Source organism: Dama dama, chromosome 11, assembly GCF_033118175.1.
Source record: "Dama dama isolate Ldn47 chromosome 11, ASM3311817v1, whole genome shotgun sequence".
Classification (NCBI taxonomy): domain Eukaryota; kingdom Metazoa; phylum Chordata; class Mammalia; order Artiodactyla; family Cervidae; genus Dama; species Dama dama.
The window spans coordinates 80,771,800-80,798,296 of NC_083691.1; the positions used below are offsets into that span (position 1 = coordinate 80,771,800).

General features: G+C 39.8%; 1 protein-coding gene across 7 annotated transcripts in view; it reads left to right on the top strand.

The window, feature by feature from the left end:
- SLC8A1 (solute carrier family 8 member A1) overlaps positions 1 to 26,497 on the top strand; it is a 442,272-nt gene that overhangs the window by 85,244 nt on the left and 330,531 nt on the right. For 4 of the 7 annotated variants that reach the window (XM_061155536.1, XM_061155539.1, XM_061155535.1 and 1 more), the window contains exon 2: positions 4,513 to 6,347. In XM_061155536.1, coding sequence (XP_061011519.1) covers positions 4,549 to 6,347 — 1,799 coding nt within the window. In that variant the 5' untranslated portion in view covers positions 4,513 to 4,548. The remainder of the gene's footprint in view (positions 1 to 4,512; positions 6,348 to 26,497) is intronic. The other 3 variants (XM_061155533.1, XM_061155537.1, XM_061155538.1) reach the window with 1 other exon arrangement.

Below are 26,497 nucleotides of genomic sequence, written 5' to 3' on the forward strand. Positions count from 1 at the left end.
TGAGTTAATCTCAGAAGTCCCCTCCTTTTTATATAATAGTGATGATGGATTTTTTTTTTTTTTTTAACTGCTCTGTCCACTCTTAGACATTGATAATTGATACCCTTTGGGCTGGGAGCATATTGGGAGATGTTGGTTGGGGCAGGGCTTCTTCTTGACAGACTGAAGAGATTGCCCTGAGAGTATTTGCAAAAGAGGTTGCCAGGTAATTGTTAAAAGGTGGGAGAATGGGAGCCCGTTGTCTCCAGGAACATTTCAGCCCACAGGTTACTTCCCAGCTGTGGATATCTGTCTGTGTCAGTCTGCCATCCGCAAGGTAAAACTAGGCTTGTTGGAAACCTTTCATGGGACTTTTGCTACCTAACCCCACATAGAAGCCAAGAGGTTTTCCACTGAGCTAGTCCAAGCCCAAATCCAATCATTCTCAAAAGATCACTGTATACACTCTCTGGTGTGGTAGCATGGAGCAGGGGATTGCATCAATCTCAGAGACAGAGCGGGCTTTGAATCTTAGTTACTGTCTGACTTTCAGCAAGTATGTAACCTGTCTGAACCGCAGTCTTCCCACCTACAAACAGGCTTATAGTATATTGTTAGGGGTGCTATTCACACAGACTCTAATGGAAATGGCAACATTAGGAGTTGTATAACAGGGCAGTGCTGGTTCCTGGAAGTATTAGATATAATAGTTAGATATAGATAGATGAAAAAATTTAGCATGGTGTCTGGGACAGTGTTTAATAATGGAGCCTGGGATTACCATCTCAGGCAATCAGCTGTGATTTGTGATTTGCTGTGGTATCATTTTGAAACGTGCTTCAAAGAAGGAAAATAGTTCAGAGCACAGAAAGCACAATACGCAAAGACCTGGAGGCAAGAAAGTGCTGTTATGTTCAGGAAATTGAGAGAATTCCCATATTTTAGAACTCAAAGGCCAGATCCAGAAAGGTCTAAATAGCCTATTGAGGGGGTTTGCATTTGTCATCAGGGCAGTAGGCCATGAAGAGTTTTAAGGGGAGTGAGAGAGTGTGATCTGCATTTTGGGAGGTTTGTTTTGGCTGAGATGTGAGGAATGGAATGATGAGCCTTGGCAGCAATTTCAAGGGAGTGGTTCATCCTATCCGCCCTGGAGACCGGCGCCGCTTTGTGTCTGTTTGGGTGGGCTCTGTGTGTTCTGTCCTGTTCCCTTTGAGCAAATTCTTAACCTGTCTGATCCTTCAGTTCAGTTCAGTTGCTCAGTCGTGTCTGACTCTTTGCGACCCCATGAATCGCAGCATGCCAGGCCTCCCTGTCCATCACCAACTCCCGGAGTTTACTCAAACTCATGCCCATCGAGTCAATGACACCATCCAGCCATCTCATCCTCTGTCGTCCCCTTCTCCTCCTGCCCCCAATCCCTCCCAGCATCAGGGTCTTTTCCAATGAGTCAACTCTTCTGATCCTTACAGGTTACCAAAATGTTTTAAGTTACAGATCTTCCAAAAGGATCACTGCAAATGTTTATTTTGCCCTTTTAAACTTTAGGTCTTTACTATATCATTTTATATACCTGCAAGGCATCAGGATCATTGCCTTGATCAGACATTTTTTTTTTTTTTAAATAAGAGGCAAATGCTGGCTTCCTTTTTTCTTCTCTTGCCCTTATAGTCTGTTCTTCAGTGAACCAGCAGAGAGATCATTTTAAAAGATAAATCAACTCATACCACCCTTCTGATTGGGATCTCCCTGTGATTCCCATCTCCTTCACAGTCAATGCCGATGTCTTACAGTGGCCTCAGTGCCCCTCGTGATCCGTCCCCACTGAGTTTCCAGCTCCTGAGCTCTGCTTCTTTCCATCACTGCTCTTTTACCACACAGATTTCTTCCTGGTCCCTAGACTATGCGAAGCACAATTCTCATCAAGGTCTTTGTACCTAACGTGAAATTCTCCTCCTGCAAGTATCCACGAAGCTTGGGCCTTTTCTTCCTTCAGGACTTTGCTCAAATGGCACCTTATCAGTGAGGCATTCTTTAAACTGCCCATTATAAAATCATGCATTTCATGTGTGTGCACTTACTGACACACTCAGCCTGGCACAGACACCGTAACATACAGACTTCCCATCCTATTGAAATTGCTCCCTACCTCCCACCATTACAGTAGTTTTAACCACCTGACATTTATATTCATTTGTTTGTTTCCTCCCCATTAGAATATAAGGTCTGCAAAGATAGAGACTTTAAAACAAATTCACTGATGAATTCTCAGGACCTAGAAGAGAGCTCATCATGTCCTAAAATTTATCTGGGCAGCTCTCACAAATCTGTGGAATAAATTGCTGCAAGGGAGTTAGAACTAAATCTGCCACTGTTCTTCCAGGGATGGTTCAGGGTTGCCTTGTTTTAAGAAGAGATCCTATAACCTACTCAAGCCCAGTCATGACTGAACAAGCAGACACACTGACCATGAACTTCTGCATATTTTGAAAATATGTTTCTTCTATCTTTCGACCTTTTACTTAGAATGGAGTTGGAGCACCACAGCCCTCCGTTGTGTCTTCTTTAGTGTGAGGAAAATGTCAAAGCTTATCTTCCTGTAGTGATGAGCTTTAAAACGGGGGAGGGGGGGGGTGGTGCTTTAGGTGATGCCAGAATGTGCTGGGCCAGGTAGGGGTTCTCCTGGGTCCTGGTGCAGTTTTCAATATAAGCCATCAGTGGTAAGCCTAGGGCAGAGAGTGTAGGTAAATGTGGGGGTGACTCAGATACCCTGAGGCCACAAAGGGATCTAACCCAGCTCTACGTTGAACTTTATGTCAGGCCACAGGACTAAGACCTGACTCAGGACCCTTATCCCTACGTCATTGGATGTTATAACTGGCTTTCCAGACCAGAGTCACCCTGACTTGCAGCAGATCCTTCTTTGCTTCATTGTCCCCTACACCACTCACCATCACCAAAACCTTGGAATCAGAGGTCATACAAGGTCACTGAGAGGCACAAACCTTGATTACCTGAGCAGAGTGGTAGTTGGAGCCTCCGTGAACCTGGATTCCCACCAGTGATGCTATTGCCATTTCCCCAGTTGCCTAAGGCCCTTTAATCCCATAGGTACTTTTGGTCACTGTCATTTTGCCACATGAGCTAATTTAGTTGGAATTATTGCCCCTGTATTTTTAGGTCACTTGAGCCCTCTATAGAACTGATGTGTATTTTAGAATGACCATGAGAAGTCTGACACTGACACAGAGAAGGAACATTTTATGGCTGGTAATGCTGATTTCACAGCCTGTCAGGCACAACCTGGGCAAGACACACGCCTAGACCTGGGCCTGCTCATCTCCCTTTCCTGCCGTGGGCAGCCTGCAGATTCTAGAATGAGATCTGTACACAGATATGAAGAGCAGTGCTCAAAGAACCAGATGCCCAGCTGCTAATGCATCAGAAGACCTGGTCTTGCTGAAAACTAGGAGGAAATGTGCTCTCATCAAAACATGCTTTTAAAAACTACACTTAATGTGTGGAAATATTGCCTTACAACAGAGTTTCCCCCCCCCCTCAAGTGCAAATACCGTTGAGCTTTGATTGTAGGCAAGCTGGAAGATTTCTCTGGTTCTAAGATCCATAAGTTTGTTGTTCAGTTGCGAAGTCATGTCCGACTCTTTGCGACCCTATGGACTGCAGCATGCTAGGCTTCCCTGTCCTTCACTATTTCTTAGTGTTTGCCCAGATTCATGTCCATTGAGTCTATGATGCCGTCCAACCATCTCATCCTCTACTGCACTCTTCTCCTTTTGTCTTCAGTCTTTCCCAGCATCAGGGTCTTTTCCAATGAGTCAGCTCTTCGCATCAGGTGACCAAAGTATTGGTGCTTCAGCATCAGTCCTTCCAATGAATATTCAGGGTTGATTTCATTTAGAATTGACTGGTTTGATCTTGCAGTCCAAGTGACCCTTATGAGCCATAGGACACAATTGCATTAAATACAGTGTAAACTGTGCCCCAGAATTTAAGATCATCACCAAGTCATGCATTTGCAGGATTTTTAGCGTCTAAACTTCATAGCATCGCTCTTAATGTGATTTTGGCAATGAAACCGTTTTTGGAAGGTGACTGTGTTAACCACAGTTTAAAAGAAAATCTGCCTTAGCAACAAGGAGAAAATTATTTAATGCGTCAAAACCTTGTGTTTTTTTCTCATTGGCTGTCAGTATGCATGCATGTGTGTTCAACAAGGCAAGGATATAATTGAATGTTTTATTCCAGTAAGTCAGCTGTGTACATTGCTCATTGCTCAGTAAATGGGGCTACATGTAGAAAATCCACAAGTGGAGAGATTGGGCTGTAAACATTACCAAGGATTGCTTTATCACAGATGGATTCTTAGAGTCATGATTCACCATAGATGTTGTGATAGTCAGATATAAACAAATCACTGGTAAATGTAATACAAATAATTGGGTCACTTGAGTGCTTTGGGTCTGGATCTAATGATGTGATTTTTCCCCCGCCCTCCCCCTTTCTTATTCTCCCCAGTAGGTTGGGACAGTTGGAACTCTGCCATTGTCCAGCATGCTGCAGCTCAGTCTGTCACCCACCTTGTCGATGGGATTTCATGTGTTAGCCATGGTGGCCCTCGTGTTTTCCCACGTGGACCATATAAGTGCTGAGACAGAAATGGAAGGAGAAGGCAATGAGACTGGCGAGTGTACTGGCTCCTATTACTGTAAGAAGGGGGTGATTTTACCCATTTGGGAGCCCCAGGACCCTTCCTTTGGGGACAAAATTGCTAGAGCGACTGTGTATTTTGTGGCCATGGTCTACATGTTTCTTGGCGTCTCGATCATTGCTGACCGGTTCATGTCCTCTATAGAAGTCATCACGTCTCAAGAGAAAGAAATCACCATAAAGAAACCCAATGGAGAGACCACCAAGACAACTGTGAGGATCTGGAATGAGACAGTGTCCAACCTGACCTTGATGGCCCTGGGATCTTCAGCTCCAGAGATCCTCCTTTCAGTAATTGAGGTGTGCGGCCATAACTTCACTGCAGGAGACCTTGGTCCTAGCACCATTGTGGGGAGTGCTGCATTCAACATGTTCATCATCATTGCACTTTGTGTATACGTCGTCCCAGATGGGGAGACAAGGAAGATCAAGCATTTGCGTGTGTTCTTTGTGACAGCAGCATGGAGCATCTTTGCCTATACCTGGCTTTACATCATTTTGTCTGTCAGCTCTCCTGGGGTTGTGGAAGTCTGGGAAGGTTTGCTTACTTTCTTCTTCTTCCCCATCTGCGTTGTGTTTGCTTGGGTGGCAGACCGGAGGCTCCTGTTTTACAAGTATGTCTACAAGAGGTATCGGGCTGGCAAGCAGAGGGGAATGATTATTGAACACGAAGGAGACAGGCCATCTTCCAAGACAGAAATTGAAATGGATGGGAAAGTGGTCAATTCCCATGTTGACAGTTTCTTAGATGGAGCCCTGGTTCTGGAGGTTGATGAGAGGGACCAAGATGATGAAGAAGCCAGGCGAGAAATGGCAAGGATTCTGAAGGAACTCAAGCAGAAGCACCCAGAGAAGGAAATAGAGCAATTAATAGAATTAGCCAATTACCAGGTCTTAAGTCAGCAGCAAAAAAGTCGAGCATTTTACCGCATTCAAGCTACCCGCCTGATGACTGGAGCAGGCAACATTTTAAAAAGGCATGCAGCAGACCAAGCCAGGAAAGCCGTCAGCATGCACGAGGTCAACACGGAAGTGGCTGAAAATGACCCTGTCAGTAAGATCTTCTTTGAACAAGGGACGTATCAGTGTCTGGAGAACTGTGGCACGGTAGCCCTGACCATTATCCGCAGAGGTGGTGATTTGACCAACACTGTGTTTGTTGACTTCAGAACAGAGGACGGCACAGCCAATGCTGGGTCTGATTACGAATTTACTGAAGGAACTGTGGTCTTCAAGCCTGGTGAGACCCAGAAGGAAATCAGAGTTGGCATCATTGATGATGACATCTTTGAGGAGGATGAGAATTTCCTTGTGCATCTCAGCAACGTCAAAGTATCTTTGGAAGCCTCGGAAGATGGCATCCTGGAAGGCAGTCATGTCTCTACCCTTGCTTGCCTGGGATCTCCCTCCACTGCCACTGTGACTATTTTTGATGATGACCACGCCGGCATCTTTACTTTTGAGGAACCTGTGACTCATGTGAGTGAGAGCATTGGCATCATGGAGGTGAAAGTACTGAGGACATCTGGAGCACGTGGAAATGTTATCGTTCCCTATAAGACCATTGAGGGGACCGCCAGAGGCGGAGGAGAAGACTTTGAGGACACATGCGGAGAGCTGGAGTTCCAGAATGACGAAATTGTGTAAGTTCTTTTTTTTATACCTATGTGTCTGTGGTTGAGTGCATTTGTGGTTGTGTGAACATGTGTGTGTTCTTTAAAAACTAAATGGTGAAGAAAGAATGGATTGGTTACTATACAGAACCACTTTCAAACTATGAAAATATCCCAGCCTCTAGCTTATGTGCCACTGATCAGTATACTATATATGTCAAGATCCTATTGTGATTTTCTTTTTACTTTTGTGCTTTTGCAGTTTTTAAGTACATTTATAGATCATGATGAAATGAGTCTTCTGACAGAATTTATGCACTTAATGATGGGTTGAAAAACTTGTATTCTATCTTGATCATGTAACAGACACACAGAAAGGGAATATCTAAAAGTCGTGTTATGTCCTAACTTCATTACTGAGTACAAATTGGGAAAGCCCAAAAATAATTTCCTGGCTACCAGGGTTGGCTGAAATGATTTTTGCTGCTTTTCTCAGACACTGTTTTTGTGATGGTATAATGTTTCTGCTGAAATGCTAATGCTTAATTATAACTTAATGACCAATCCTGCCTTTTCAGTTTGATGCCAATGGGGAGAAGTCATAAAGTTCTTTTTTAGTTCTAGTCTGATTTTACTTTACATGGTTAAATAAACTTTTTTACCCTACTGGCATAGGGATGGTGAGAGAAGTAAGATTCTAAGTGTCTGAAATGACAAGGAGCAGGTCAGAGAAAAGAAGTGGAAAACAATTAAGTTTTCCTATCGACACATCACAGTGATATGTGCCAACACTGTAACACAGAATGTCTAATTCTGTGATGATTCCTCCACTGGCAGATGATGTTTAGAAAGCTTTTCCTCCTTCCTTGCCTAAGGTCAGGGGCATTACACCCATCAGAAGCAAACCAGAAAATATGACTCAGTCAGTAATATGCAAACTGCAAGGATGAAAGAAAAGGAACTGTTTATAATATCTGCAGTGAAACATTCATGTTAAGTCATTCATTTGAAAATATTCAAATGAATGATTATGTTGATGGGATCATTGATAACTTAGGAATTTCAGGATAAACAATATAAAATATAGTTTGTTATCAAAATCGTTAACTCTTGTTAATGGCACGTGACATCACAGGTGCATTCTCTTCAAGATGAAATTTCTTATACAATAAGTATAGAGAAAATAAATATAAGGATTGGGGAGGGGCAGAGGAAACAGATTTTCCTAAAAGAGCCTTCCCGGGTCTTTCACCTCTTGACATTGTATTTATAGAGATGGGTAATCAGTGTGCTGTCACAGTGAAATCTAGGAGAGATTGTAATAGCCTTCCTTGGATGTGTGTGTGGGGAGAACTTTTGCTCAATATCTATTTTACATTGGTTCTTATGCTGTTAACTTTCCACTTAGTGAGACATGTTTTGTTGGGACAGATACTTTACTGAAAGATGGTAATAGGAAATGAATATCCTGCACACTCAAAGACAGATTTTCCCAAAAGCCTGTATTGATTATGGTCCTGCCCACACTAGTACATAAACTTTATTTCTTTGCTGGGAATTCTTGCTCATTACATTTCATAATCATTTCAATTATTGAACCCTCTTGTATTAGATATACTTTTACATGGATTACAAGTGCTATTGCATATTATTAAAGGAATACTGCATGTTATTAAATGAATTCACAAGAGTAGCTCTTAAATATGACCAAATGGGTATTTTGTTTTGTTTACTCATTTTACTTAGGATGTTTTCTCAAAAAATGCAATATTGTTTTCTCTTGAGAATAATGGCTTTGTACTTGTTTGAGAAGCAGCTTTCCCTGTTTAGTCTGGTGTTCAGGACTTTTACCAAAGCATACATAAATTTCTTTTGGGCAGAGTGTAGTAGAAGAAGGAAAAAAGAGACAGTGGTTTGATGGTAAAATTTAGTCTGTCAAGCTGTATTTCAAACATTCACCCTATGCCATTAAATTGATTTAATTCTTGCTATGAAAGGAATATTGCCAAACTTCAGCTTTAGAAATTTAGATATCTTGTGAAAACTGGTAAGAATCAGTGGAATTATCAGCATCTCTGTGTATGTGTTCTTAGGAGTATTCGAGATGAATAGCCATTCCTAGTTCTATAAAATTCTTCCTATCTTTTATGTGGTAAGTTGAAATATGGACTTTTAGTAATGACAAAACATGTTATTTATAAGTGTAATGAAAGTACATCTTCTTTCTGAAATTTTAAGTAATTCTCATCTTAGTGTTATAGAGTTTTGCTACTGGTAAGGTTTAAAGATAGTTAATAGGTCTATTGCTTGAATAAATTTGTTGCAGTGACTGGTACTTAGCCTTAATCTAGGCACCAAAGATTCAAACAAAATGCGTCTGGGAAAACATAATATTATCAAAGATCCCTTATTCTTTTTTTTTTTTTTTTAATGGATTGTTTTTCCTCTGGTAGTTGTTTCCAATGTCAGGTCCATACAGTCAGATCCAAGTTAAAAAGAGTTTGTCATCATGCAAACTAGTCTAGGTGAAGTATGTAGACACACTCAGTTTTTATCTTTTAAAATGAATTTATATGCCATCCAATTACAAAGGTAATCTTGAGAGATGACATTCTCAAAAACCTAAAATACATGGATGGGACTATGGACACTCCTCAGCTTTAAAATTACTGCAGATGGTGACTGCAGCCATGAAATTAAAAGACGCTTGCTTCTTGGAAGAAAAGTTATGACCAACCTAGACAGCATATTAAAAAGCAAAGACCTTACTTTGTCAGCAAAGGTCTGTCCAGTGATGGAATTCCAGTTGAGCTATTTCAAAGCCTAAAAGATGATGCTGTGAAAGTGCTGCACTCAATATGCCAGCAAATCTGGAAAACTCAGCAGTGGCCACAGGACTGGGAAAGATCAGTTTTCATTCAAATCCCAAAGAAAGACAGTGACAAAGAATGCTGAAACTACCGCACAGTTGTACTCATCTCACACACTAGCAAAGTAATGCTCAAAATTCTCCACGCCAGGCTTCAACAGTATGTAAACCGTGAACTTCCAGATGTTTAAGCTGTATTTAGAAAAGCCAGAGGAATGAGAGATCAAATTGCCAACATCCGTTGAATCATCGAAAAAGCAAGAGAGTTCAAGGAAAACATCTACTTCTGCTTTATTGACTATGCCAAAGCCTTTGACTCTGTGGATCACAATAAACTGTGGAAAATTTTGAAAGAGATGGGAATACCAGACCACCTGACCTGCCTCCTGAGAAATCTGTATGCAGGCCAAGAAGCAACAGTTAAAACTGAACATGGAACAGTAGACTGGTTCCAAATCGGGAAGGGAGTACGTCAAGGCTGTATATTGTCACCATGCTTATTTAACTTATATGCAGAGTACATCATGTGAAATGCTGGGATGGATGAAGCACAAGCTTCAAATCAAGATTGCTGGGAGAAATATTAATAACCTCAGATATGCAGATGACAGCACCCTTATGGCAGTAAGTGAAGAAAAACTAAAGAGCCTCTTGATGAAAGTGAAAGAGGATAGTGAAAAAGTTAGCGTAAAGCTCAACAGTCAGAAAACGAAGATCATGGCATCTGATCCCATCATTTCATGGCAAATAGAGGGGGAAACAGTGGAAACAGTGACAGACTTTATTTTTTTGGACTCCAAAATCATTGCAGATGGTGACTGAAGCCTTGAAATTCAAAGACGCTTGTTCCTTGGAAGAAAAGTTATGAACAACGTAGGCAGCATATTAAAAAGCAGAGACATTACTTTGCCAACAAAGTCCCGTCTAGTCAAAGCTATGGGTTTTCCAATAGTCATGTATGGATGTGAGAGTTGGACAATAAGGAAAACTGAGTGCCAAAGAATTGATACTTTTGAACCGTGGTGTTGGAGAAGACTCTTGAGAGTCCCTTGGACTGCAAGGAGATCCAACCAGTCCATCCTAAAAGAAAGAAATCCTGAATATTCATTGGAAGGACTGATGCTACAGCTGAAACTCCAATACTTTGACCACCTGATGTGAAGAACTGACTCATTTGAAAAGACCCTGATTCTGGGAAAAATTGAAGGTGGGAGGATAAGGGGAGGGCAGTGGATGAGATGGTTGGATGGCATCACCGACTCAGTGGGCATGAGTTTGTGTAAGCTCTGGGAGTTGGTGATGGACAGGGAAGCCTGGCGTGATGCAGTCCATGGGGTTGGACACGACTGAACAACTGAACTGAACAGCTTTATCAGATAGTTTTTAAAATCTTTTTTTTTTTTTTTTTGGTTTGTTTAATGATGTGCATGAAGCCAGAATTTTTGATGCTTTACACAGCATCTTAAAGCGATTCCTGGAAAAGCCTGGGTTTAAAATATATCTAATTAAGTCATTAACCAAGGTAGAAATAGAGTTCAATTTGATCAGGGAGGGAGATTAAAATGCAGTCAGATTTATTGATTCACTATTTTCAAGAATAAGATAGATTCCTAATCTTTGACTTCGGTTTTAGTGTAGAAAAAGTCTTTTAAATTTATAAAATAAGCATGTCTGTCTTCATTCATATTTTTATATGAGTTGAATTATTTCAACTTTTAAAGATCAAAATCCGTATTTTAGGAAAATACCATTAAGTGGTAAGTGCTGCTTGTGGTCTCAAATAAAATTTATTCTCAGCAAAACATTTGAAAATTACAATGCAAACACTCATTAGATAGATATAATTAACAATTAGCACATGCTTTTGTATAAACACAATCAATGACAAATACTAAACCCATGCTAGCTAATCTTGACTTTCAACAGGGAATTCTGTCTAATGTTAACAGCTAATAAAAAATAAATGAAGAATATGCTAATTTCATTTGTGGTTAGGAAGGAGACATCCAAAAATTTGAAGTGCTACTAATGTTTGTTCTTTAATGATGCTAGTTTCGTGGTATTAATTGTTAAAAAATTTTGCTTGGTGTTTCAAGGTCTAACATTAGCTTGACTGTTCTGGAAAATGCTAAGGTTAATTAACTAGTGTAGATACAAGTCAAATTTACTTACTTAGTTATAGCTCAACAATAATACCATTTTTGGAAGATTACTCAAAACATCATGAGCATTTACTGCTATATATTTAAAATGCAAAGTTGGAAAATGAAGTATGTAGGTTGCTTAGTAAATCATTTTACTGGGAGTTTCTAGCCATAATTTGTTAAGCAATGGATCTGTCCAAAATTAATTTAGCTTTAAAGACTGTTAATGTTTACAAGTTTGATTGCAACTTCATTAACTCTAGCAATACAATAAATATTGTATTGCTAATACAATAGCAATAGCTATTAGCAAATAGCAAATACAATATGTAAGACATCTCAACAAATATAGCTCTTGGATGCAAAACATTTACATCACTTTTTTTGGAAAAATATGTAGAAAAGAAATTCCATATAGGCTTTATGGAATCGTTATTATATTCCAGGGAAAATAAGTACTTTGTTTTTGCTATTTATATTACCAGTAGTCTTTTCTTGCTCTAAAGAATACCAAGGAATAAAGACCTAGCTATATGATAAAACAATCCAGAGAGCAGAACAAATATGTAATATCAGAAGGCAGTCAGCTCTAAAAAATGAAAAAATATTAAGAAAATTTGAAATGATCAGAAAAAGAATAATAATTGTATTGGGAAATCAGAAATGGTGAAAAATCCTAGAGAAAATAGTGTTAGACAAAAAAGACTCTTAGCACATACTACCTTGAATCCAACATATTCTAGATTTACTTTGTGACAAAAGTATTTATCTGTGACATTTAGCCAATTAAAATGATGGAGGCATGGCACTCTACATTGATTAAAAATTTTCTCAAGCAATATAAAAAATTTAGATGGAATAATTTAGGGTTTTAATGGACTTCTACTTTGGATTATCTTTTCAGACTGGAATATTTCTCTCTTTTAGAAGCAAACTATGTGTAATATCACTTGAAAATCTAAATTGTAACTACAAGAAATGTTTTTATAAATGTATATGTTTTCATGAATGCATAACTACTATAAAAAATTAGACAGGGTAAGAGCCAAAAAAAAGAAAAAATTACAAGTTCTAATTCACTGCTGCCGGTAACCTAAATTGATTATGTGCAGAAGGGTTGTTTACCATGTCAACTAGATTGCTGCTTTTGCTACTGTAATCTCATTTTCCCACTGCAGATTAGAGTTTGGGATTATAATAGAATTTTGTAAGGAAATTTTATCTTAGCAAATGAGATGTCATAGTTTAGACACACTGAAGTGTTTAAATTATAGGACTGCTTTCTGAGTCATCATTCAAGGCCATCACAGGGGGGCTGATTGATTTTCTGGTTCAGGGTTAGAGGAGAATTTATTTATCAATCAGTCTGCACATACTTAGTAAGCTACTAATTTGCACTCAGTGTTGGACTAATTGTTTTGAAGGAAACAGAAGAAATATCTCCAAATACTCTCAAATGGGGGATAATGAGATAACATTTTGATCAGTATAAATATCATCCCAAAGATAAGCCATAAGTTGTAGGAGAAGCCTTAATTTAGGATAAAATATTTGCAGAAGTCATAATTGTAGAGAAAAGTGATGTTCATTTTAAGATGGAATCATAACTTGGTAAACCTGAGTATGGACATTCTCAATATATAGGACAGTTCTCAATATTAATGAAAGACTCAGTGAACATTAATTTTCTTTAATGGAATTTTATTTTTTTAAATTATGGTTGATTTACAGTGTTGTTAGTTTCAGATGTGCAGCAAAGTGAATGTTTATATTCTTTTCCATTATGGTTTATCAGAGGATGTTGAATATAGCTCCATATGCTATAGAGTAGGACCTGTCCATTCTGTGTATTACCCATTTTGCATCCGCTAACCCCAGACTCTCCCTCCATCTCTCTCCCTGCCCCACTTTGGCAACCACAGGTCCGTTCTCTGTGTCTGTGAATCTGTTTCTGTTTTGTAGATAAGTTTATTTGTGTCATATTTTATATTCCACATATAAGTGATATCATTTGGCATTTGTCTTTCTCTGTAGGATTTCTCTTAAGCATGACAATCTTTAGGTCCATCCATGCTAAATAATGCTGCAAATGGCATTAGTTCATTTAATGGGATTTTAAATCATTATGAAGGCATTTAAATTAATCTGAGTATATATCCCTTTAAGCTAGTCACAAACTAACCAGTGTTGCATGATTCTAGTTATATGAGATATCTAAAATAGTAGATATCACTCATAGAAGCAAGAGCAGGATGGTGGTTGCCGGGAGAAATGGGAGGGAAAATGGACAGTTGTTAATCAACAGATATAAAGTTTCAGTTAATGCAAAATGAGTAAGTTCTAGAAGTCTGCCATACAACATCATACCTGTAGTTAATAATATCATGTCATGTACTTAAAAATCTTTAGAGAGTTAGATCTTATCAAGTGCTTTTTACTACAATAGCATAAAATTTTAAATTGTTGGAAAAGCGCTTCATCTACTTAAAAATCAACTTATGTGCTTGCCCCTCTGCATCTCAATGCCTCTTATTGTTTATAAGCAAACTTTACAAGATTTCTAAAAAAAATATTGACAGTATCTTCTTTTGTACTTGGTGGGATTGGTCCTTGGTCTCTGGAAACAGTTTTGATTTACTTTAGTCCTGTAGCCCCTGAAACAGTCCTGAGCCCATTTTGTCTCCCCTCTGGCTCCATTTTCTCAGAGTTAACAAGTGTACAACTGTCATCTCAGTAGAACCCAAGTGGATTTCACATCATATTGTGAGGTAGGGAGAGATTTTCTTTGGTTTCCTTTACTGAGGACCCTGGTAACCCATGAAAAGAGATTTAAGCATGCTGAATTCTTTGAAATGGAGCCACCTTGAGGGTATAACACCTATGACAGGATTTTATTTGTTGTTTCACTGCTCTTTGTTAGCCAAGGTATAGAAAATTGCCTGTGGATTATAGTATCTCGAGAACCATAGAGGTTTTCCTGTAAAGTATCTCCACCATGTTCTGTCATGGTTACTGAAATCCACTCACTGGAGATTCATTCTTTGGGAGGGGAGAGCTGTTAGGTCCCTGTGTGTGTGTGTGTGTGTGTGTGTGTGTGTGTGTGTGTGTGTGCGCTAAGTCACTTCAGTCATGTCCAACTTTCTGCGACCATATGAACTGTAGCCCACCAGGCTCCTCTGTCCATGGAATTCTCTAGGCAAGAATACTGGAGTGGATTGCCATGCCCTCCTCCAGGGGATCTTTCCAGCCCAGGGATTGAACCCAGGTCTCTTACGTCTCCTGCATTGGCAGGGGGGTTCTTCACCACTCGCCCTACCTGGCAGGCTGCTATCACGTTCTAAATGCCATGCAACTCTTAAGGGTTATCCTTACAACAGCAGATGTGGCTCTGTGCCCAGTGGTGGGAAAGGAAGAAAGGACATCCGAATGTAAAGTGGGTCTATGGCACTAGGGGTGATCTTTAAAATTGCCTTGGGTGAGCCAGCTGAGGGGAACCTTGTGGAAGGTGTTGATGGAGCAGACCAGCAGCTAGTGGGGTTCTGCTGTGGCTACCCACACTGCCTTGCGGCTGCTGTCCTGGGAGTGGGGAAGTCCAGAAGGTCCTGGAGGGGAAAACAAGCGGTCAACAGCATGGCCAGAATTAAAGGAAATCTCCTCCTTTGCTTCCTCTCCTGGCTCAACAGACTGCCTACGTAATACCAGATCTGCTTGCCAAAGGTTGAGCCAGCCAGAGCTCTTTCTTTTCGCAGGCCTATACAGCTGTCTCTCTGTAGAGCCAGGCGAAATAAACAATGCCTTTTATTTCCTGCCTTTCTCCCCAGGACTCGTGTTCTCCATGACGTTTTCTTTCCCTCTTACAATGTTTCCACAGAGCTCCATAGGGGAATAGGCACTATATGCTTTGTGATCATTGAAGATACAGAAGCAAGGAGCAAGAACAGCCAAAGCAGAAATCGGGTTTCATTATGCCTAGGAATTCAGATGTTACTGATGCAACCTGGAATATTTTATTTCTAGATACAATTTTTAGAGCTTAGGTATGAGAGATCCTGAGTGCTTGAAGTATCCTTGAAGCCCTGTGGTGACCCTTGAAACCAAGCCCACTGTACTTTTCCATGTTAGACTTTCTGAGATAAAAGATGGACGTGGGAAGAGCTCTCAACTTGGGTTCTGTGCCCAGGTTGGAGTCTCCCTTTGTCCCCCACTAGCTTTGTACCTCTCAGCAAAGGTACTTAAGCTCTGAGTCCGTTTCTCTACCTGTGAGATGAAGATGACAGTGGTGAATGTTTTGATGGTGTTGGTAATTGTGATGGTGGTGGTGGTAGTAATGCCCGTGATCCTGAGGTGATGGTGATGGTGTTGGGGGTGGTGGCTTTGGATGGGGGGGTGTTGATAATGGTGATGGTGGTGGTGACGATGATAATAATGGCGGTGGTATTGGAGGTTGTGGTTTTGGATATGGTCATGGTATAAGTGGCGGTAATGGTGGTGTAGGTGGTGATGGTGGTCATAGTGGTGGTGTGAGAGGTGGTAGTTTTTTTTCTTTTTCATTTATTTTTATTAGTTGGAGGCTAATTACTTGAGGTGGTAGTTTTGACTGTGATGGAGAGAGGGAGGTGACAGTGGTGGAGAGATGGTTTTAAGAGGTATTGCGAGCCAGGCTTCATGCTATTTTCCCTACAATATTCATTTGATTAAATCGTCACAGCAATTATATTGCAGTGCTCAGTTGTCCAGTCGTGTCTGACACTTTACGACCCCATGAACGGTAGCCCCTCAGGCTCCTCTGTCCGTGGGAATTCTCCAGGCAAGAATACTGGAGTGGGTTGCCACATCCTCCTCCAGGGGATCTTCCCAACCCAGGGATCGAACACAGGTCTCCCATATTGCAGGCAGATTGTTTTACCGTCTGAGCCCCGGTAAAGTTATTGGTTAAGTGCTATTGTACTCACTTTATAGTTGGAGAAATTGAGGCTTAGAGAGTAACTAATTTCCTTTGGGTCACACAGCTAATGAGGGAGGACCTCTCATTTAGCAGTAGGACTGCCTGACTGTAAAGGTTACAGTCTCCTCAGGGCTGTCCTCCTTTCCTGTCAAGTGGCTTTCATAGGCAAGGCCGGGACAAACATGAAGGTCGTAGTGCTGTGATCCTGACCACATGTGGCTGTGCAGCTCTGAAGATGCGAAACTAGAAGAGTGATGTATCTTTTCTGGATTCTTGAACATGCATTCACCATGATGCCCCCCACACTCCATCAGTCTAGAAGAGCCATGATTAACTAAGTTTGAGATGCAGGAAAATCTCTAAATGCTATAATCCTTCCATCTCTGCGACATGCCCAATTACTGTCTATTCTCTCTCACAGTATATATTTCTTCTTGTTCCTGAATAGTAAAGGAACTCTATTAGTAGCTTTCTGTCACTGCCTGCACTGGCTCTGTGTCTTAACTTCCTTATATGGCTGAACAGTGAATGTAGCTCTTCTTAAAATAGCAGTTTCTTCGTCTGTCTTTCTTCTTTGTGTATCACAAGACAATGTAAATTAATGATGACAGAGGGTACCAGAGGATGCTTGTTACTTTGTGTCAGTACCGCTACCAAGCTTGAAAAGTTACGTTCTTTGCCCATGGAGGTCATTAACAGTAGGAATTCTTGGCTAGGAGGCTTTCCTAGAAGGGACCATGACAGTTCAACTGATACAAACCTACCCACAGCAAATGGAATTTTTAGCTGCTTATTTAAAAGTTCAATTCGAAGTCCCTCTTGCTTTTGAGCTATATTCTCTAGGACACAAGAACAACAACAGCAAAACACTTTGAACTAAAATCAGATGACTGTCCAAAGACAACTTGCATATACTTTATATCAACTCAGCGTTCAGGTGTGTCTGTGTGTCATTTGCTTTGAAGCATAGTTTTATTTTTTGGACTTGTGCAGGTGAATTATTAGTCTGTTTGGAGTAAATTCACTGTCAATATGTTTATAAATATAACTAATTTTAACATTTACCAGTAGCCCCCAACTGTTCATTTTCAACAGAGAACTTTTATCTTTCATACACATTTATTACTTACCAAGATAAAGGTGGGAAAGCAATATTAAGTCCTATTAACATGTAGTTTAATTTTGTGGGGGTGGTTAAGTTGCTAAGACCTGGCCAACTCTTAGTGACCTCATGGACTGTAGTCCGCCAGGCTCCTCTGTCTTTAGGATTTCCTAAGCAAGCATACTGGAGTGGGTTGCCATTTCCTCTCCAAGGGATCTCCCTGACTAAGGGATCCAATCTGAGTCTTCTGCATCGCAGGCGGATTCTTTACCGACTGAGCCACCAGGAAAGCCTAGTTTAATTTTTAGGGCATAATAAAACAAAGAGAAAAAGAAAACATAATTCCCAAAGGGCACCTCTCATTCTAGCACACTAGGCATTACAATATTAACTTGACACCAAGCTTAAAGTGAGCTATTCAGTTTAATTTGTAGGAAGAGAGAAAAAGGGAGAGAATAGAAAGGAAACGGAGGGAGAGGAGGAGAGAGAAAGAGAAGTTAAGGCAGGGAGAGTAAGAAAAGAATGGGAGTAGACAGAGAAAGAAAAAAGAGGGAAGGAGAAAGGCAGGCAGAGAGACAGGAGATGGAGGCTGAGAATATACGGCCCTGATTAGAATTTGGCTATTAATAAAAGGAAGTAAAGCCTGGAATTCATTCAGAATCTTGCTCAGGCACACATGAGATAGTCTTTGAGTAAAAAAGTAGACCTGGGATTCACTTAACCTGCTGCTTTATTAAAAATGGCCACTTTGTCCTCAGAATGAAATGTACATACAGTTGGCTGAGTGTGTTTGAGGAGCCAGAGGAAGGAGGTGGGATCCAATCGTGATGGTACCAGCTCCACTGCTGCCTGCTCTCAAGAACCGTTTTATGAATACCTGTCCTGTGCCAAGTCCCTTGTGAGAAGCTGGGACACTAGTGGTGGCTAAGACACGGCCCCTGGCATGGAGCCTCCTGCGGGACTTGCGGAGGTAGCTGTCCGCATCTGCGTCCTGCCCTGATGTGGCTGAGGCACCAGCCACACAGCTCCGGGTGCCTGCCTTATCGTCGCTCTCTCAGTGCCTCCTGATGGGGGTTTGGCACTGGTGTTAGGCTGAGAAGGAATGACGCTCGGCTCCCAGTGAGGCTGCCAGTTGTGGCAACTGCACCGCGTGCCTGCTCTTCTCCAGAAGAAAGCCACACTGCTCCCTCTCGCTCCCTGTCCAGCTCCCCCACATGGCTTCCATCACCATTTGGCTGCCCTCTCTAACAAAGACCAGAAGTGTAAAGACTGGGAAGAATTCAGATCTGATTCATTATTCATAGCCTTGGTGAACTCAGGGATATGAAGCAGAGAAAGGTGGTGTGTGTGTGTGTGTGTGTGTGTGTGTGTGTGTGTGTGTGTGTGTGTGAGTGAGCGAGCGCTCAGTCTTGTCCAACTCTTTGCGACCCCCTGGACCATAGCCCGCTAGGCTGCTCTGTCCATGGGATTTTCCAGGCAAGAATACTGGAGTGGGTTGCCGTTTCCTTCTCCAGGGGATCTTCCTGACCCAGGGTTGGAACCTGTGTCTCTTGGCCGCTCCTGCATTGGCACGTGGATTCTTTACCACTCTGCCTGGCGTAGTCATTTACAAAAAAGAAACACATTAAAGATAACAAATAATATAAAAACCAAATAAGTGAAAGTGTAAGTCGCTTGAGTGTGTCTGACTCTTTGTGGCCCCATAGACTATACAGTCCATGGAAATCTCCAGGCCAGAATACTGGAGTGGGTAGCCTTTCCCTTCTCCAGGGGATCTTCCCAACCCAGGGACTGAACATAGGTCTTCTGCACTGCAGGAAGATTCTTTACCAGCTGAGCTACAAGGGAAGCCCAAGAATATTGGAGTGAATAGCCTATCCCTTCTCCAGGAGATCTTCCCAACCCAGGGATCAAACTGGGGTCTCCTGCATTGCAGGCGGATTCTTTATCAACTGAGTTATCAAGAAAGCCTCAAAACCAAATAAGTGAAGCTTAAATCCTTTCTTATGAAATCTTAATAAGTTGTTGAGTTGCAAAATATATACATCCACTGGGTTGATCTGCTAAAATCATCATATCAAATTTGTTACGATGTTTTATTTAAATTGACATTCCTGCCAATGTGTATTAGCATAGCCTGTGTAATTTATTGTCCAAATAGGAGCACTTTTTCTAGTAAAAGAGAACACCATTAATAATTATGCAGGTGTAATAATTAGGAAGTGTGGGATGATAATCCTAAATTTAAGCACCCTGTGTGTGTTGTTTCAGAAAAGTAGAGATTGTGTTTCTGCTAAAGACACTTGTAATAAGAGAGCGGTAGTCATCAGAAACAAAAGACTTTGTCTTTGATGTTTCTGTTTGCTTCAGTTACCCACATTCTATCCATTTTTTTCAATGAAGCTATTAAAAAATCATCTTAATACAACTTGGCTGGTAAACACAGCTGATGGAATGATGACAGATATGAGGAATTAATTAGATTAGAGGCAATGGAAGAGGGAATCCATTATACCCAAACCACAGCTCCAATGGTTTGTTAGTCAAACCACATTGGCAGGTTTCCTTTTTATTTTTGCATGGATTAAACAATTGATTTTTCTTCTCCATCTTCAGGGAAATTGTAGAGGCAGATCTGTGGTATTGTAAGTATAACATTGTCAGTGGCACTTGCAAAGTTACCAATTATGTCTTTATTTAAGAAAAAAAGAATCTCAGAAGTCCCTTCCAGCTTTACAATGTAGTTCTTCAGCAGCATTACATCCTCCTTGGACCCGGTGGCCTTGTCTTACCTTTCTCTTCTTAGACTTCCTTGTGGAAGCCTACAGAAACGCTTGGGGAGCTTCTAAGCTTCCATGTTTCTCTAGGCTATCCCTGCCATTCATGCATTCCAGGGTCACGCCTCAGGGTCTTGTCCCTACAGATTCTTCCTTTCCCTCCTGCCACAACCATCTGAGCCAGATAGTCCTTGCTCTTTGGTATCCACATGACACAAATCCATCTGTCTTTCTTCCCCAGTGTTACCATCTGCAAAGGGCTTTCTCATATTGATTCCTACTCTCTTATTATAAATATACATCACTTTCTTCTTTTTTTAAACCTATAATCTTTTCAGAATGGCTGTATAGGAGTAGGAAAAACAATACATTGACCTCTAGGCATAAGCCAATTCATTCCAATCAAGTTAAATCTCTGTTTTCTATATTACATATTTGGATTCATCATAAAGGTATGAAAAATGAGGCTTATTTATTGATTTATAAAAAAGGGAAAGATATTGCAAAATTATATAAAGAGTGAATAAACTTCTAAGAGACTAAAACAAGTCCTCATTTAAGCATAAGAGTGGATGGAACAGAAAAATATTTGAAGAATTCAATATTTAAATTAAGTAATGGGTAATTATAGCTCAGTCAAAGCAAGAACAGTGGAGAATTTAACACGAGGAAAAATCAATCAGGAAAATACAGAATCAGATATATTAAACTTGGAAATATCCTTTCATAAAAAATAAATCTGAGAGTTTTAATTGACCACACTCGTGTTACTCAGCAGAAGATACAGGTAACAACATGCAATGGCCCTAGTGCGCACACATCAGTCACACCAACACATTGGAACACATCTGGTTGCTCCATCTCATGTGCAACCCTATTTATAGTTGCAGACATGTACAGATATTTAATTCCCCACAGTCTACCTGTCTCTGTGACTAGAACCTCAATAGTTCCCAGAATTTTGGTCTTCATAGAGGATATTTTTTTTCCAACAAAATTAACACCTAAAATAAAAGAGAGCAAAGAATGCAATTTCAGTCATTAGTAGCTCTGTAATCACTTCAATTTGTGTTTCATTTTATAAAATACTTGAAGGGCATAAACAGTGTTTTTACATTAGGGAAATCAAAGTTTTAGTTTTCTGCTTCTAAATTGTTCTTGCAATTAGAGTACCATTTAAACATTGAGTTTTTTCTCTTGCATACTTCTTAAACATTTCTTTTTTCAATTGGTATAAAATGTGAGACAAGAAGGGAATTTTCTGCGCAGCTGTTAGTTGGTGTATCATCTGTATAACTCAGGCAATACTTAGTGAAACGTGTCACCAGGTGCCTACAACAGGTCAGCTAATTGTTTATGAGACCATGTGCAGCTGCTTTGATTTACATCTATTACACTTTTACATATTTATCCAGGGATTAGTAAATATCTTCCTTATCAACAAAATAGGACTAAAACCCCTTGACACACATTATACCTTTGTATACCTTGAATTCCTACTTAAGGATGTTTATTTAGATTTATCATGCTCTGCATTTTATGTAATAAGGCCTCCAAAAGCTGTAAGACATGAGTGTTTTCATGTTATATGAAACTCACATGGTATTTAGAGAGTAAACAAATATAAGGTGTAAAGTAAATCGATGCTAATAAGATCTGAATTCTTCTAGAATTTTTCTTTAATAAAAAAGGGGATCTGATTGTAAAAATTCTTAAAATAGATAATTTTAAAGATCAAAAACGATAGCCAAAAAATTAGACTCTTTTCAGAGTGTACTTAAATGGAGTCAATAACCACAGTGTCCATCAACAGTTTTCATCTATAGTAAAGTTGTGTTTATGTCTTCCTAGTTGATAATGCCTTGATAATATGAGATAAAAACATATTTTTATTATTGTCACTGACTTACATCTTTCTAAGGTCTTCCCTCATAGCTCAGTTGGTAAAGAATCTGCTTGCAGTGCAGGAGACCTGGGTTCAACCCCTGGGTGGGGAAGATTCCCTGGAGAAGGAAATGGCAACCCTCTCCAGTATTCTTGCCTGGAGAAGCCCATGGACAGAGGAGTCTGGTGGGCTTCAGTCCATGAGGTCGCAGAGTCAGGCACAACTGAGCAACTAACATGGACATCTTTGTAATCTTAATAACTTTGCTTTTGTGGACATTATATTTGCCAATGCATTTAGCAGGGATTTTTGAAATCAGTAAGATTAATTGTGCTGTCTTCAATCTATTCAGGTGGAAGTGCCTAAGAAACATATTTTTAGCAAGGAAACAGCCTGAATATCCTTTCTCTTAAAGTTGGGCTCCCTTCCTGTGGTCAAGAAATGGCATCAATTAAGAGTGTATGCCCCAGCAGAGGTACCTATATTATATAGTTGGTTCCCATTTAGCCATCTATTCCATACATGGTAGTGTACACAAGTCACTCCCAATCTCCCAATTCATCCTACCCTCCTTCCCCTAAATGGGGAGGAGATCCAAAATGCTGGGAATATATGTATACATATGGCTGATTCACTTTGCCATATAGCAAAAGCTAGCACAACCTTGTAGAGCAGCTATACTCCAATAAAAACAAAAATAAACATTGGTCAGATAGTTAAAAAAAAAAAAAATGGAGTGCATGTACCCTCCATGTTAAATTATGGCAGTGAGTGGTATAAGTAGATAATTTTTCTCAGACTTTAGTCCAGTGATAATATTGTAAATGGATCTAACTAGATGACCACAAAATGAATGTAAATAAATGTACTACCCCTCCATGTTAAACAGCCTTTGCGTTGGCAGGAGAAGTGACACATTCATGAAAGCTAGTTATATATAGGGTACGTTGAGTACACTTCATACATTATCAGAATCACAAGCCGTCTCACCCACAGGATTACTCAGCTTCGGAGACGAGAGTCACAGTTGCAGGAGATGGCTTTCTCCATGATGTTAATGTGTTCTGACACGTGCCTGAGCCACCTGTATGGCATGAGTGGTACAGTGTGGTCCTGATGCAGATGAGTCTGGGTCAGATGATTTGGTTCAGAGCCTCACTTGGATGTTTATTTGAACGGTCATGTTGGTCTGGTTGTTTAGTGTCTCTGCTCCAGTTTTCTCACCTATTAAGCAGGATACATAGCTCAACATCAATGCTTTTTATGAGAAGTAAATGAAATTACATATGTAAAAGGATGATAACCATGTCTATCATATGGTTAAAACTCAATCCATGTTGACTGTTATTAAAATGCTGACTTTAAAATAGTTTTACATGTCTGTTAAAAAATCATGTACCGAATATAAATAATATTTTCAAAAGATGAGAAAATTGTAAATGATCTCACAAACCAGAGATGATTAACCTTTTACCTTTTTGTATACATAATCTTTGTTTTGCTCTCTTTTGCTTTGTAGGTATGTGTTTAAAATAGTCCTTATATAAATAGACTTCTTTAAAATCTTAATAGCTGAACAGTATTCTATTAGTTGGTTAGTGTTAGTCGCTCAGTCGTGTCCAACTCTGTGACCCCCATGGACAGTAAGTAGCCTGCCAGGCTCTTTTGTTCATGGAATTCTCCAGGCGAGACCACTGAAGTGGGTTGCCATTCCTTTCTCCAGGGGATCTTTGTGACCCAGAGATCGAACCTAGATCTCCTGCATTGCAGACAGATTTTTACCATCTGAGCCAACAGTTTACTTAGTGAGGCCCCTATTATTGGACTTTGATTCGATATTTTGTTTTCTTTCTACAAATGTTTATATATAAACAATGAATGCCACAGTGAACACTTTGGAAAATAAATCTCAATGGACATTTAATTCTTTAAGTTAAATCATTAAATTGGAAGAAATAGACCAAAATATAGAGTCATGTTAAGGCTTTTGGTAACTTTTACCAAGTTATTTTCAGAGAATCTGTACTAATTTATATTCCTAATATCTATGCATAATTTTCTGATGAGTTTGATAATTTATTAGAAAACCTTATCTGTGCTTATACATAGAAATGCTTTCTTTAAAAATTTTTGCTAATATTGTCTACTATGTGCATAATATCATGCCAGCCAGCCATTTTCATACATTAAATTTGTTGCCTTTGAAGTGTTCCTGGATTCCAATATACCATTATTCTTCAAAGTCCTCCTTGTATTTCTCTTTTGAATTTATCTTCAGAGCAATAGATAACATCTTTAAAAAATTTCATATAGCATTATCTTTCTGAATATTCACATTATTTAGAAGTCTTAGTGACAGATAATTTTAGTCTGGTTCCAAAATCAAATCCAATCTAAAAAAAATAATTATTTTTCAAAATAATTTATTAAACTTGCAGCTGTACTGCAGTATTACAATACGGGGTCAAAAATCTCAGTTTGAAGCACATTTGCTGCCTTTATGGGTGTAGCTAATTTACTTATATGTTCTTAAGACTCAGTTTCTTTTTCTAAAAATGGTGAAAATACTTCTTAATCATAGTGCTATGATGAGTATCATGAAATATGTAAAAATGCTTTGCTAATACAATGGTACTGAAATTTTCTAATATTAAAGGTAATTTTCAATGATTTCAAAGAGTGAGAAAATGTATAAAAATGCCATGCTAAAATTATGATGATGACTATGTTTATATTGTAGGAAAATTTCACAATTCTTTTTTTTTCCCATCACTGTGCAAATAGACATCTGCTAAGTTTTATTCTTTCCTGTAATGCTCATCAATGTTCAGTTATTGATAGGGTATATAAGCCTCTTTTATTAGTCACCATGCAGAAAGCTTTTAGAGCAAACCAAGTAAAATTACTTTCAGTGTTATTTCCCTAGTATGCTATGTCGATTTCAACCTTATTTGGCCAGTAACAAGTCAAATTGAGAGATTTTCCTGGAATTTCTGAAAATCAGGAATTTCTCATTGCATCATTTCAGTGCCCTCAGAGGGGTACTATGATAATCTCACAAATCATCTCTAAGATTTATTGTCTAAAGTTTTACTGACAAGAGGAGGCATGTGAAACTCCATAATGTTTTGAAAAGTTAAATCAGAAAGTTTGTATTTGATAGGTTTCCTCTAGTATTTGCTTTTGAAGGTTGCCTCCTTTCTTTTTCTTTTCTTTTTGTCAAAAGTGCTCCTTTTGATTCATCTTACTCTTAAGTCTTGATTGCTCTGATTCACTGGGGTATTTTTCCATAACTCACAGCACCCCATGTTTGGTGGTGAAGAGATGGGAATAGGGACTTAACAGCTAATTAACAAATTAGAAACTTTATTGTTTGGTTATTAGGCAAGGTAGGAACAAGGGGTTCATATGCATATGACCACAATCACAGGAAACTAACCAAACTGATCACATGGACCACAGCCTTGTCTAGCTAAGTGAAACTATGAGCCATGCCCTGTAGGGCCATCCAGGATGAACAGGTCATGGAGGAGAGTTCTTACAAAATATGGTCCACTGGAACTGCTGCTGCTGCTAAGTCACTTCAGTCGTGTCCAACTCTGTGTGATCCCATAGATGGCAGCCCACCAGGCTCCCCCATCCCTGGGATTCTCCAGGCAAAACACTGGAGTGGGTTGCCATTTCCTTCTCCAATGTGTGAAAGTGAAAAGTGAAAGTGAAGTTGCTCAGTCCTGTCCGACTCTTAGCGGCCCCATGGACCGCAGCCTACCAGGCTCCTCCATCCATGGGATTTTCCAGGCAAGAGTACTGGAGTGGGGTGCCATTGCCTTCTCCGGGTCCACTGGAGAAGGTAATGGCAAATCTCTTCAGTATTCTTGTTTTGAGAGCCCCATGAACAGTATGAAAAGGCAAAAAGATATAACACTGAAAGATGAACTTCCCAGATCAGTAGGGGCCCAGTACGCTACTGGAGATCAGTGGAGAAATAACTCAAGAAAGAATGAAGAGACAGCCAAAGCAGAAACAACACCCACTTGTGGATGTGACGGGTGATGGAAGTAAAGTCTGATGCTGTAAAGAGCAATATTGCATAGGAACCTGGAATGTTAGGTCCATGAATCGAGGTGGATTGGAAGTGATCAAACAGGAGATGGCAAGAGTGAACATTGACATCTTAGGAATCAGTGAACTAAAATGGACTGGAATGGGTGAATTTAACTCAGATGACCATTAGATCTACTACTGTGGGCAGGAATCCCTTAGAAGAAATGGAGTAGCCATCATGGTCACAAAAAGAGTCCAAAATGAAGTACTTGGATGCAATATCAAAAATGGCAGAATGATCTCTATTCATTTGCAAGGCAAACCATTCAATATCACAGTAATCCAAGTCTATGCCCAGACCAATAATGCTGAAGAAGCTGAATGGTTCTGTGAAGACCTACAAGACCTTTTATA